The following is a 14,150-nucleotide window of genomic DNA, read 5'->3' as shown; positions in this document are numbered from 1 at the left end:
TCAGAATCTCAAGGAGCATGATTTGTTAAGAGTTTTCTGCCCCCTCACCATAAGCCAAAAAAGCTAAGGAATATAAGGATAAGAGGAGGAAAAAATAAAACAAAGCCTTTGCCTTTGGGGATTAAGGATTTTCTAAGAGCTTGGTGAGACATGTCCTGGATTGCACAACCTTTTTTCTCTGAGATTCTAAATAACTCATGGACTTCTCCAAAATCCCACTATGGAGTTATGAAAAGTAACTCTTCTATGTTGCTCCCGATGCTGGGTTGTTGTGGTGGGTTTTTTGTTCTTGGGTGGGTGATTTTTTTTGTCTAGGATTTGAGCTTTGTATAGACCTAGGTTTAAAGGGGAGGGGGGATGAGGGTTGTTGTCAATTGTTTTTGTCTGTTTGTTTGCAACAGAGGAGTCCTTTGTAAAGAGAGTAGAGCTCCTACATGTAAATGGTGGAAAAAACTCAATGATTAGATATAGATATTTCCTGACTGAAAATATCTGAATGTCAAACTATAGCCTTGTGCTCCACTGATCAACATTTACTGGTTAACCCTGGCCCAAAGGACATCCACTTAGCTTCAACCAGGGCCAGGTTTTTTTCTGTCCTGACCCCTACCTGGTGGAACATGCTCCCACCTGAGATCAGGGCCTTGTGGAACTTACTGTAGTTATGCAGGGTCTGTAAAATAGAGTTGTTCCTTCAGGCTTTTGATTAAGGCAGTAGACACTAATTATCTGGCCTCCCTGTATAGAAACTGCCCTGACCATCCACCTTTTGTGGAGTCCTAATATGACATGAGTTAGTGTGACTCCCATTGCCATATGTCCAGCATATGAGGGGGGTGGATTCTGAATTCTTGCATCTATATTGCCATCTTTTAATTGTCTAATTGTTTTATTGGCTTTAATGATTATGTGATGACTGGGTTTTAATGTTTATATAATTTGATGTTACGTGTCCTGAACCCACTTTGGGAAGGGCAGGGTATAAATTTAATAAATAAATAATAAAGCAAAAATAGCCCTGGAGATCTCTTTTTTCCTTTTAATCTGTCTGTGCGATAAATTACGGATGAAAAGAGTATCATTTGTAGGTAGGTATTAGAAAGTTATCCAAGTATAGTTAACATTCAGCTGTAACATGTGCTGAAAGTTATATTTTCCTTTCTATCTTATCGTTGTGCTTCACAAAAATTATTTCCAACACAAGGAAAAGTGATGCATCAATCACACTTCATTGATTACCTCTCTCACACACACACCCATGCACACACAGTATGTACAACTGAGTATAGCTTTAAACTCTGAATAATTGCTTTTGAAGCTATCATTCATTTGCAAACCCTTCTATAGTACAAATATATATACTGAGTGCAAATACTGACAACCATCCAAAAGCAACAATGTGCAATAGAAGTAGCTTTCTATTCCTCAGTAAAGTAAGGAAAGGGTTTATTTGTGCTGTTAAACTTTGATTACTAACCATAGAAAGAAGAATGCATGAATCATTCACATGCTCACCCTGCTGAAGGACGAAGAAAGAAAGGAAAGGAGGCAGGTATAATGATTTTCATATGCTAAAACCAGCCAAGAGAAGCCAAGATCTGTTCTCCCAGGATGACCATGCAAGCAGTATAAAGTAGTTGGGTCCACTTCCACTTTTTCTCTGGATTAAGGCTATAGGAAGATGATTAAATAAAAGGCATCCTTTGTAGCCTGTCTCTTTGTTGCCCTCAGCTGCATTAGGAAAGAACATCTCTTTTTTTTCTGCATTACCAGCCTGGAAGAGATTGCTATGGCACTTGAATAGTTGAAGGTTGTTGATTTGTGGAACCACAACCGGGGAGAGCTAAAAGGCATAACCTCAATAAGTAGTAAAACAAGATATCAAAGATATCTCACCTCGAGACTGGACTACTGTAATGCCCTCTACTTGGGGCTGTCTTTGTCGCAAACCCAGAAACTTCAGCTACTGCAGAACGCAGTTGCTAGGCTGCTATTGTGACAGCCCAAGTGGGAGCACATACAGCCAGCGCTGCAGGAACTGCACTGGCTACCAATAGTGTACCAGATTTGTTACAAGGTGCTGGTTATCACCGTTAAAGCCCTATATGGCCGAGGACCTGTTTACCTTAGGGACTGACTGTCCCCACACGTTCCCCAGAGAGTACTAAGATCTGGATCTCAACATCTCCTAGTGATCCCCAGGCTGAAGGAGGTGAGATTGTCGACCACCAGGGATCAGGCCTTTTCAGTGGCAGCCCCCTCCTGGTGGAAACAATTGCCGGAAGAGGTTAGGGCCTTGCGGGACCTCGCTCAGTTCCGCAAGGCCTGTAAGACCGCTCTCTTCAAGCAAGCCTTCAGTCAACCGTAAGAGAATTCTGGAACTGTTGTCCTGAGAATATGAGTAACATGTAATTTGTTAGCACCAACTGTATATTGTTTTAACTTATATTGTTTAATGGTTTTATTGATTTTATTATTGCAATCATAGTACACTATGATTTTGATGTAAGCCGCCCTGAGCCCGCTACAGTGGAGAGGGCAGGGTATAAATCAAATTAAACATAAACAAAGATCCTGCTGTTTTTCTGAGAAAGTTTTCACAATGAGAGGGATACTCACAGCAGCCATGGAATTGATACGGTCTATGTAATAGTCTGGCCAGCTTGTAGCAAGTTTATTAGGATCCTCTTGTTCCTGAAATAGGAAAAAAATCATTTAGTTAAAACACTGCCAAAGCTCAAGGTAGCTTACAAAATCAACAATATAAAATCAACAATAAAGAAAGAACAAAACCATTACGAAATAACAACTTGCTTGGAGGTTCTAGCAGGAGGGTGCAGCTAACATATACCCTTGACCAAAGAATGGTACACTCCTAACTAGAATGGTCGTCCTCTTCCACCAAGTGTGCAGCTTTGGGAGGGACGCACATGGAATGGTGAGGGAGGTAGAGGACATCTGCCTAGCCAGCCAGATCAGCCAAATCAACCCTGGTGATCAATGGGGTGACACATGTTGCAGCCAGATCGCCCTCACATCTGAAATAACTTCACATTAAAAGGTGGACATCTTGCATCCACCCTTTTCTAAAAGAAGATAAAGAGGAGAAGCCATGGATTTCTGGGGACAGTCCATTTTACAGATGCAGGAAACTGCTGTCAAGACTCTGCTTCTCAACAGAACAGACTGAACACAAAGGAGTACCTGGCTCAAGGTCCACAACTAGCATGGTGGCTGTCAAAAGGAGAGGCAGTCTTTAATATACATGGAGCCTATGCTACAAATGTTCTCTAAAGATTAATTCCAGCATCTTGAATTACCGGTATGTCTGGATGTATACTGGCATCCAGGTTATATACAGGGCTTTTTTAAAAGCAAGAACACGCAAGAACGCAGTTCCAGCTGGCTTGGTGTCAGGGGGTGTGACCTAATATGCAAATGAGTTCCTGCTGGGGTTTTTCTACAAGATGAAGAATTGCAGATTTATACCCCACCCTTCTCCCTGAATCAGAGACTCAGAGTGGCTTACAATCTCCTATTTCTTCTCCCCCCCACAACAGACACCCTGTGAGGTGGGTGGGACTGAGAGGGCTCTCACAGCAGCTGCCCTTTCAAGGACAAGTCTTGCAATAGCTATGGCTAATCCAAGGCCACTCCAGCAAGTGCAAGTGGAGGAGTGGGGAATCAAACCCAGACTCCCAGATAAAAGTCCGCACACTTAACCACTACACCAAAAAAGCCTTGGCAATAAATGTTTGTGTTTGTAACATTTGTCATGTATTCAAGAAGAATACATGACAAATGTTAAATTATTTAATTTTCACTGAACTTCTTTGGAATTCTACACTAATTTCTCTTTCAAAGACTGGCATTGCTTTTTGTACACACATTTGTGAAAGATATTATATTCCAGCTAGTGCCAAGATAGCAAGCAAGTCCCTATTAAAACACACACCAAAAATATCTAAAGGCAAGAGTAGCATGAACTGAGTGGGACAAGGCTGCCCTTGAATGCCATTCTATTTATTTATTTATAATCCATAGTTCTCAATTGGTAACTCTATTCTCCTTAAAAACACAAAGAAAGCTCTGTAGGCAAAGGAGGCAGTAGTAGTTAAACCACCATTTTCTGATTATATCCTACATTTAGAGATGATTTCAAATTTCTCATGCCTGCTACTTTGACCTCCATAACCTCAGTTTCAATTTTGCTCCTTCTTCATACAGAACATCATTTTCTTTGTCCCTGCATCAGATTTTCCCATAAAATGTAGAGATTTTTTCAACATTCTTTGTAAATCAATATACAACATTATATTGAATGAATATTGTGCCTGATATACCTTGTTTGTATAAATACTATGAAATTTTACCTCAACACTATATAACTTGCACACACACTACAAAGAAATGTGCAAGGGAAAAGCTGGGAATAGTTAAAATATAAAACAATATTTAAAAACTACGATAACAGAAAACATTTGTTGATCCCTAATAGTACTCCACATAACATTCTGTAGTGGTTTTAGAAAAATATTAAAGCAAAGCATTGGAGTTAGACCAGATAACTGCATCTCCGAAAACTTCACAAACACTCCATCAATATTTAGTGAAATTTTTGTGAACATGATTCTGCAATGGCTGTATATCTTGTTAAAATTCAATAAAAAACAGAGAATTGAAAAAAATATTTTGTGCAGCCTAAGGACATCCTGCTTCATGCAAGAACATTTACTATTCTACCCCATGGCACCAATGAACACTGAAGATGGTGTGGAATTGTTTTTTGTGGCCCCAGAAGATAGGACCAGAACCAATGGGTTGAAATTAAATCAAAAGTTTCCGGCTCAACATTAGGAAGAACTTCCTGACTGTTAGAGCGGTTCCTCATTGAAACAGGCTTCCTCAGGAGGTGGTGGGCTCTCCTTCCTTGGAGATTTTCAAACAGAGGCTAGATGGCCATCTGACAGCATTGAGTATTGTGAATTTGGGGAAAGGCATTTCTGAGTTTCCTGCATTGTGTAGGGGGTTGGACAAGATGACCCTGGAGGTCCCTTCCAACTCTATGATTCTATGATTCATGAGTTCAACACCCCTGCTCTACACTAAATACAATATACCCCCTTTGGCAAATTCAAGAGATGTTCTGCCAACACAGGAGTCTGGGATGTATTCGAGAGTGAACTACTCATCATCAGCTATTTGAAGATGGCTCATTCAGCCTTGGTGAACATTTTCAAACTGTCAGAATTTGTCGGGAAAGGCCCCAAAATCAAATTAAAACTACTGTTGTAGAGAAATGGAACACACAAAACTTCATTCAGTTTTCTAAATCAGGAAGAAAAATCTTATGTCAAATGGCGGCAAGACAACTTAGTATGGGTGAAAAAATCCTTTCATGCTCCAGGAGATGCTGAAGGAATGCAAGGGTGCTACTCTCCAAAGCCACATAGGCGTGAATGCATGGAAATAATTACCCAATTGTATGAGTAGACTACATAAGGAGGAACATATTAGAGCCAAGCCCACTTTAGCTCCAAGTGAACAGTGTAAATATTAAATTCAAAAACAGATGTCAATCTGTAGGATTTTATAAGCAGCTGCCTCATTCTTCACCAGAGCAACAACTCCATAACCACCATGAGAACAGTTTTCCAATATCATTCAACTGTAATGCAGTCAACATATTCTACAAATACGGCAGCTAATTTTTTTTTAATTACAGGCCCCAACCCAGCATGGAAACTAGGAACAGAGAGTTAAATTACTTCATCTAAAATGGCGATTCATAGAGTCCCTCAGATATTCAGAAGAACCATAACAAATAAAAAAACCAATCATCTGACCATTGCTCTTTCAGGCATTAATATTTTCTCCATGATACCTGGAATATTCAAAACTTTTAAAAAAAAAATCAAGGCAACATCATCACTGGTTAAATTTAAGGCCAACAAAAAATTAAAGTCAGTATCACAATCTTGACTGCAGACTAAAGTAGACAGAAATGAAGAGATTTGGAAGGTCAGTTGAATTCTCTGTGAATGTGGTGATTTTTCTCTTCTTGTTTATCTCTACTTAGTCCTGCTCACTAGGTGAAATGGGGAAAATGATGAAATCCCTGACCTGCCCACAGAAACCACAAGTATTTCAGGTTCTGTGGTGTTCTGAAGATGGCCTTTTTAAAGCATATAGCAAATTCTTGGAACAACAGAGCTTCCACGTTCTGGATCTCTGTACTTAATCTTTTACCATGTAAATGATTTCCATCTCCCCACCTTGTTTCCTTTTACCAGCCTCTCCCATACCTCTCTTTCTCATCTATTTTTCATGTCTGGTATCACTGCTAATCTGGATTACTGGAGCCAATACTATTTCTCCTCTTCATCATATCTGGTCAGCCTGCAGCACCAGTAGAGCATGAGTTCCTTACTGATATGTAGCACGGGCAAAGGGAAGATGGAAGAAGCAGGAGAAAAGATTTTTCTTTGCAATATAACGTTATACTCTGTCATGTGCAGTTCTCAATTTATATATGTGCAAGGCCGAGGAGAAGACTTCAAACTTGTCCAACAAAGGACAGAGACTAGTTTAGAGATGTTCTCTATACTTCCCACTCTTTTATCAATCTGTAGACAGGAATTCTAGGTACTGCAGTGCTTCTACAACCCCCAACTTAGTACAGGAAGAAAGACTCAGCAAATAAATGTTTTTAAAATTATCTTCCAGGCAGCCAACTAAAACAAATGTCACTTAATCAATCAGTCAATTCTACTTTTAAAGCAGAAACAGTTTCCATACATTTAGAAAACAGCCCATACTGCTAGGCAGTGGCTGCTACTAGGCAACTAACCTTGCTTCTCTCAGTAAAAGGCAGTGGGAGAGGCCTTTGAGGAAGAACTAATTGGTTGGCTAGGTTGGCTCCTCCCTCCCACCCGTGAGGCTGTTGCTAGTCAGCCAAGCTTCTTCTGTGAGTCAAAGGCAACCAACCTTGGTTCTGGCAGTTTACGGCTCTCCCTTCTCTCCCATTGGCTAAGCTGCCTGTTGCTCTGCTTTGCAGAGGAGAGAAAGAAAGTTTTCCTTCTACTGGCTGAGGAAAAGAGGAGGAGGGAAAGAGCCATAAAGAAAGCCTTCTCACAATTGGCTGAGGGAGGAGGATGGAAGGCTTTCTTCCAATTGGCTGAGGACTCCCTTGATTGGCTTAGGACTCCTCCGTATCCTCCTCTGAAGGGGAAAAAGAGACCGGGGGGGGGGGTGGCATCTTGTACCAGCTGGCTAGATACAAAGAGAGAGATAGGGAGGGAAAGCAAGAGACTAGAGTTGCCAATCCCCAGGTGAGGGCAGGGGATCCCCCAGTTTGGAGGCCCTCCCCTGCTTCAGGGTCATAAATAGGAGGGGGGAGAGAAATGTCTGCTGAGCACTCCATCATTCCTTATAGAGACCGATTTTCATAGGATATAATGAAGAATTGATCTGCAGGTATCTGGGACTCAGAGAGGGGGGGGATAAAGACACCAAATTTGCAGCATAGCATCCAATCCCTCTCCTCAAAACGCCCTCCAAGTTTCAAAAGAAGGTGCCCCTATCCTTCATTATTTCCAATGGAGGGAAGGCATTTAAAAAGTGTGTAGTTCCTTTAAGTGTAATGGCCAGAACTTCCTTTGGAGTTCAATTATGCTTGTTACAACCTTGCTCCTGGCTCCACCCCCAATGTCTACTAGCTCCACCCCCAAAGTCTCCAGATATTTCTTGAATTGGACCTGGCAACGCTACAAGAGACAGACTTAAGTCCTGTGCTTAAGACCAAAAACATTATCAGAGAGAGAGTGTTGGTCTGAAAGGTATAATTAAAGGCCTCTTAGGGAGAGCTCACTGGGGCCTGTCCTAACTATGGCTGCCAGTTCCAGGTTGGTAGGAAGTTCCTGGAGATTCTGTGGTGGAGTTTGACGAGGGCACAGGAGTTAGGGCAATGTCGAACCCATTTGTTAGGCGGACCAGATCTGACACAAATGGGACTTTGTGCGACCAGGCCATGTGTGTCATAAAATGTAATGTGAGCTAGTGGAGATATAAACTTTATAAAGACCATGGACAAACACACTAAAAATATTATTTTTAACTTAAAATACGTACATGCTTAAAACTCTTGCAATATTCTGTTTATAATGGAAAGTGAGGAATAGTGGGATTTGGCAATACAATTTTAAAAATAAAAATCAAGAAAAAGCACAAGGATCACAGCAGAAACTAAAAATATAAAATGCTCTGAGCCTCTAAAAACAATGAAATGGCACTGCAAGCTTCTCCTCCACCCTCTCGGAGTGTACCTAGATTGGCAATGGCTCTCCAGTGCAATATCCCCTTTTGGCTGTAGGTTCCTAGGATAGAGCACTCACTAAGCCAGGTCCATTGAGCAAAGACAAGTTGGCTCAAAGCATCAGCTCTTTATTTGGAAGGGCACAACTCCAGGAAGCCAGAGCTTCATCTGTCCATATAGGAATTTGAAACACATTGCAGCACAGACAAAGCTGCAAAGAAAACATGAAATGATCTTCCATCAAGACCCCCGGGCCCTATCAATCTGGACTCAGAGACCTTAATGGAAAATCTACTCCATGTTCTTCCCAGAGCTTTGATGGAGTGTCCGTTCCACATTTTCCTTGCAGTTTTATCTGTGTTGCAACCTGCAAAGACAAGGCAGAAAAGGCAGGTGTCATGAGCCCTGACAAGGAGGAGCTGGAAGGGTTAACAGACCTGGAAGAGTTGCCAGCCAGTTCCTCAGCAGAACAAACAACAGCTGGCCCAGCAATCACTCCCCAGGCAGCAGTGTCAGCTGTTGACGATCAATCTCCTCCAAGCTCTCCCCCTCCCATCTCAAGAGTTCGAAGCAGGCTCTGGAAAGAGCGAAGACAGAGTGAAGACATGAGGCACACTGATGCTTCAGATCTCTCAGCTCTGTTCTAGCAGAGTCACTGCTACCCAGGGAGCAGGCTGATTGAGGCTCCCATATAGCTCCAACCCAAGACCTGGTAACCTTGTGGAAGCAACAAGTCTATTCTCTGGCTTGCATCCATGCTCCTTCCTGATCCTGACCTGCTGGATTTCCTTGGCACCCTGACCTTTTGGCTTTTGGACATTGACTTCTGATTCTGGTTTGTGATTCTGCATTGGTGACTTGGCTCCTGCTTGACTTCCTGGACTTTGACCTTGGACTGGTTTTGGACTCCTGCCTGCCTGCACCCTGAGAACATGACAGCAGGGAACTGAAAGAGCAGGGAACTTCCTCAGCCTTGGCGCTTCAAACGGTGAGGACAGGAGTAGGGGAGAAGGGAGAAAAGAGCCCCAGGGGGCTGCTAAAGCCCTGGGTAGGCCAGCTCTGGCTCGCAGGCCAGACATTTGACACCCCTGAGTTAGGGCTTCAGAGCAGGGTCTGAGAGACACAGGTTCTTGCTATGGAAGCTGACTGAGTTATATCGGACCTGTCACAAAGTTTCAGACTTTCAGTCACTGACTTTCAGCCTAACCTGCCTCATAGGGTTGCTGTCAAGGTCAAAGCGGGGAAAGAATAATGTTAGATGCTTGGTCCCCACCACTGTGGAGAGAGACTGTGGAGGCAAACTGTGGAGAAAGAGTGTCCTTTTCTAGCCAGTTTGGTGTATTGGTTAAGTGTGTGGACTCTTATCTGGGAGAACCTGGTTTGATTCCCCACTCCACAAGCTGCTGGAATAAGAACATAAGAGAAGCCATGTTGGATCAGGCCAATGGCACGCTGTGGCTAATAGCCACTGATGGACCTCTGCTCCATATTTTTACCTAACCCCCTCTTGAAGCTGTCTATGCTTCTAGTCGCCACCACCTCCTTTGGCAGTGAATTCCACATGTTAATCACCCTTTGGGTGAAGAAGTACTTCCTTTTATCTGTTTTAACCTGACTGCTCAGCAATTTCATCGAATGCCCACAAGTTCTTGTATTGTGAAAAAGGGAGAAAAGTACTTCCTTCTCTACTTTCTCCATCCCATGCATTATCTTGTAAACCTCTATCATGTCACCCCGCAGTTGACGTTTCTCCAAGCTAAAGAGCCCCAAGCGTTTTAACCTTTTTTCATAGGGAAAGTGTTCCAACCCTTTAATCATTCTAGTTGCCCTTTTCTGGACTTTCTCCAATGCTATAATATCCTTTTTGAGGTGCGGTCACCAGTAGTGCACACAGTATTCCAAATGAGACCGCACCATCGATTTATACAGGGGCATTATACAGGAATGGCCTTGGGTTAGCAATAGCTATCGCAAGAATTGTCCTTGAAAGGGCAGCTACTGTGAGAGCCCTCTCAGCCCCACCCACCTCACAGAGTGTCTGTTGTGGGGGGAGAAGATATAGGAGATTGTAAGCCGCTTTGAGTCTCTGATTCAGAGAGAAGGGTGGAGTATAAATCTGCAGTCTTCTTCTTCCCTAGGTAGAGACTGCATGGATGGGGAAGGCGATGGAAACCTTAAGTCAAAGGAGCAGATAAAGGGAAAGAGATAGGGGCTGATGCTCTATGCCTCCCTTTCAATGGAGGCCCTGGTTACAAAGCTGGTCCAAAGCTGGCATTTTACCATCTTCGCCAGGTTAAACAGTCGGCCCCATACCTGTCGCCCTTTGACCTCTTAAACTGTAAACTGTATACTGTTTTATTGATTTTATTTTTTATTAACTTATGTTGTTTCTAAAAGGGTTTATTTTATAGTCATGAATTGCTGTCACCCACTCTGAGCTGGTTTCAAGGACAGTGGGTTAGAAATCAAATGAAATAAACAAATACCCTCAGACCAAGCCAGACAGTTCTGAGAAGTTCCCTTTGGGTAAGAGTTTTGTTATACTAGGGTTTAAAAATATATATATATATATATATCTTCAAACTGAATTTTACAGTGAAGATGTTCTTGAATCAAGCATCCTGATCACACAATGAGGGGTTCTGGGTTGTTTTTGCAAATTAACATTTTATTGTATAAACCAATAGAGTAACATAGATAACCATAAAACAAAGGGATATGGCAAAGTTAAGCACATTGTGGTGAACTAATCAGTTTTTTTTAATGGTTAAGTGCATGGACTCTTATCTGGGAGAACCAGGTTGGATTCCACATTCCTCCACATGCAACTGCTGGACTGACCTTAGGTCAGTCATAACTCTCTCAGAGCTGTTCTACTCAAAAGCAGTTCTTGGAGAGCTCTCTCAGACTCATCTACCTCACAGGGTGTCTGCTGTGGTGAGGGGAAGGGGAAGGAGATTTGTAAGCCACTCTGGGACTCCTTTGGGTACTGAAGAGTGGGGTATAAATCCAATTTCTTCTTTTTCTTCTGCAATAACCATTAAATATGTAACAGTAAACACTAAATTAAAAAATAGGTAAGAGAGAGGATCCAGAAAGGAGAAAACAAATTGTATTGTACATAAAGAGATTTGTTGTATTTGAGCATGTTTGCATCTTTCACAACCATTTTTGAAGTTGAGACCCAATGAAGTTGATAGGTGGTAGATGCAGAACTGACCAAAGGAAATACTTCTTTACTCATTGTTTAATTAAATGGTGCAGTTTGCTGCCAGTGGATATAACGATAGCAACAAGCATAAGATTTATTATTTTATCAGATTTATATCCCGCCCTCCCCTGATGGGCTCAGGGAGGCTAACAACAGTTAAAAACAAAAAACATTAAAGAATATGTAATAAAAGCATTTCCATGCATATTACAATCATCAATCCATTTGTTAAAAGTCCAAGGTGGCAAGTTTCTGATTTCCATTATGTCTCCCCGATATTGTTTAACATCTTTATGCGCCCCCTTGCCCAGATTGCGCGGAGGTATGGGCTCGGTTGTCATCAGTACGCTGATGACACCCAGCTCTATCTATTGATGGAAGGCCGGACTGGCGATGTCCCTATAAATTTGGACCGGGCGTTACAGGCCGTGGCTGACTGGCTCAGGCTGAGTGGGCTGAAGCTGAATCCAACGAAGTCTGAGGTCCTTTGCGTGGGCCGGGACGGACCGGAAGGGGAGATCATTCTGCCGGCTTTTGACGGTGCGCCACTGATACCAGTGCGCAGGGTCAAGAGCTTGGGGGTGCTACTGGAATCCTCGCTATCAATGGAGGCCCAGATAGCCGCCACCGCAAGATCCGCCTTCTTTCATCTTAAAAGGGCGAGGCAGTTGGCTCCCTTCTTGGAACGCGACGACCTAGCAACTGTGATCCACGCAACGGTCACCTCAAGATTAGACTACTGCAATGCCCTCTACATGGGGCTGCCCTTGTGTCGAACGCGGAGACTCCAGGTAGTGCAGAATGCGGCGGCCAGGCTGCTAGCGGGACTACCTAGATGGGAACACGTGCAGCCTGTGCTGCGGGATCTGCATTGGCTGCCGGTTGTCTACCGTGTTCGCTATAAGGTGCTGGTTATCACCTTTAAAGCCCTATATGGCCGAGGACCTGCCTACCTACGGGACCGCCTCTCCCCATATATTCCCCAGAGAGCACTAAGATCCAGCTCCCAAAACCTTCTACAAATCCCTGGGCCAAAAGAGGCCAGACTTAAGATAACCCGGGAGCAAGCCTTTTCACTAATGGCCCCTCGTTGGTGGAACCAACTCCCAGAGATGGTGCGAGCCCTGCGGGATCTGAATCAGTTCCGCAGGGCTTGCAAAACCCATCTTTTTCAGCTCTCATTTGGAACAGGACCTGACCAAACTGACTAACTATCGTAATTTTAGCCACTTTATGTTGAAATTGGAACTGATGTATGACAATATGTAAACTATGACCGACAGAAATATAGCACCTATTTCTACCTACTTTATATTTTTATATCTTTTAATCTCCTATTCTCTTATTTTTATATTTTTAAACTTTATTAATTCATGTAATTGTATTATTTAAACCATTGCTGTCTATTTTAACCGAATCATGCTTGTCATGTCTGTGAGCCGCCCTGAGCCCGCCTTCTGGTGGGGGAGGGCGGGATATAAAAATAAAATTTGCTTTGCTTTGCTTTGCTATGTTAGTTCAGTGAGATTATCGGTGCTGTGGAATAATAGCCACCTCCCCATTAACTGTTGAAGGCAAATTTGAACAATTCAATCTTACAGGCCCTGTGGAACTGTGGCATGTCCCGCAGGGCCCTGATGTTTTCAGGGAGGGCATTCCACAGAGCAGGGGCTATTACCGAGAATGCTCTGGTGGCAGACAATCAAACTTCTTTTGGTCCAGGTATCTTAAGGAGATTTTGAGCCCCCAAATGTAGTGTTGTCTGATGTACGTTTGGGGAAAGGCAGTCCCGAAGGCAGACAGGTCCCAGGCCATATAGGGCTTTAAAGGTTATAACCAGCACCTTGAAGTGAATCAGGAGCACCACAGGCAACCAGTGTAATGCTTCCAGCACAGGTTGAATGTGCTTCCGAACAGGTAGTTTCATTAACAATCTGGCTGCTGCATTTTGCAACAATTGCAGCATCCGAATTTGAGTCGGGCAAATCCATGTAGAGGGCATTACAATAGTCTATTCTCGAGGTGACCATCGCATGAATCACTGTTGCCAAGTCATTATACTTTAGGCATAGAACCAACTGCCTTATCCACCTAAAATTATAAAATGCGGATTTGGCAGTGGCTGCTACCTGGGCCTCCATTGTTAGCGAAGGCTCCAGGAGCACCCCCAAGCTCTTGACTGTTGATGCTGGTGCAAATGATTTATTTATTTTTATTTATTTGATTTGATTTATATCCTGCCCTACCCCACCGAAGTGGACTCAGGGCAGCTCACAGCATAAAACTTCTAACAATAAAATTCAAAATTAAAATACAATAGCATTAAAATACAAAAAATACAATAGCATTAAAATACAAAAAATACAATAGCAATTTACATAATTAAAACATTAATATCAATACATCAATCCAACAGTGTGCTATCTATAGACTTCCTTCAGTATTTTGGTGCCGGTCAGTTATAAGCCAACCGGAAGAGGACTGACTTACAGGCCCTGTGGAACTGTCCAATATCCCGCAGGGCCCTGACCTCTTCCAGTAACTGGTTCCACCAGCAAGGGGCTGTGATTGAGAAGGCCCTGTCCCTGGTTGACTTCAAGCGGGCCTCCTTTGGCCCGGGGATTA

The 14,150-nt window shown here is 42.9% G+C and overlaps 1 protein-coding gene across 1 annotated transcript in view; it reads right to left on the bottom strand.

Annotated features, from left to right (window-relative positions):
• Nucleotides 1-14,150, bottom strand: part of DAAM2 (dishevelled associated activator of morphogenesis 2) — a 349,542-nt gene that overhangs the window by 132,920 nt on the left and 202,472 nt on the right. The window contains exon 4 of the mRNA XM_060245049.1: nucleotides 2,620-2,694. Within this exon, the coding sequence (XP_060101032.1) occupies nucleotides 2,620-2,694 (75 nt within the window). The remainder of the gene's footprint in view (nucleotides 1-2,619; nucleotides 2,695-14,150) is intronic.

Source organism: Heteronotia binoei, chromosome 1 (genome assembly GCF_032191835.1).
Source record: "Heteronotia binoei isolate CCM8104 ecotype False Entrance Well chromosome 1, APGP_CSIRO_Hbin_v1, whole genome shotgun sequence".
NCBI lineage: Eukaryota > Metazoa > Chordata > Lepidosauria > Squamata > Gekkonidae > Heteronotia > Heteronotia binoei.
This window is presented reverse-complemented; position numbering and strand designations above follow the sequence as displayed.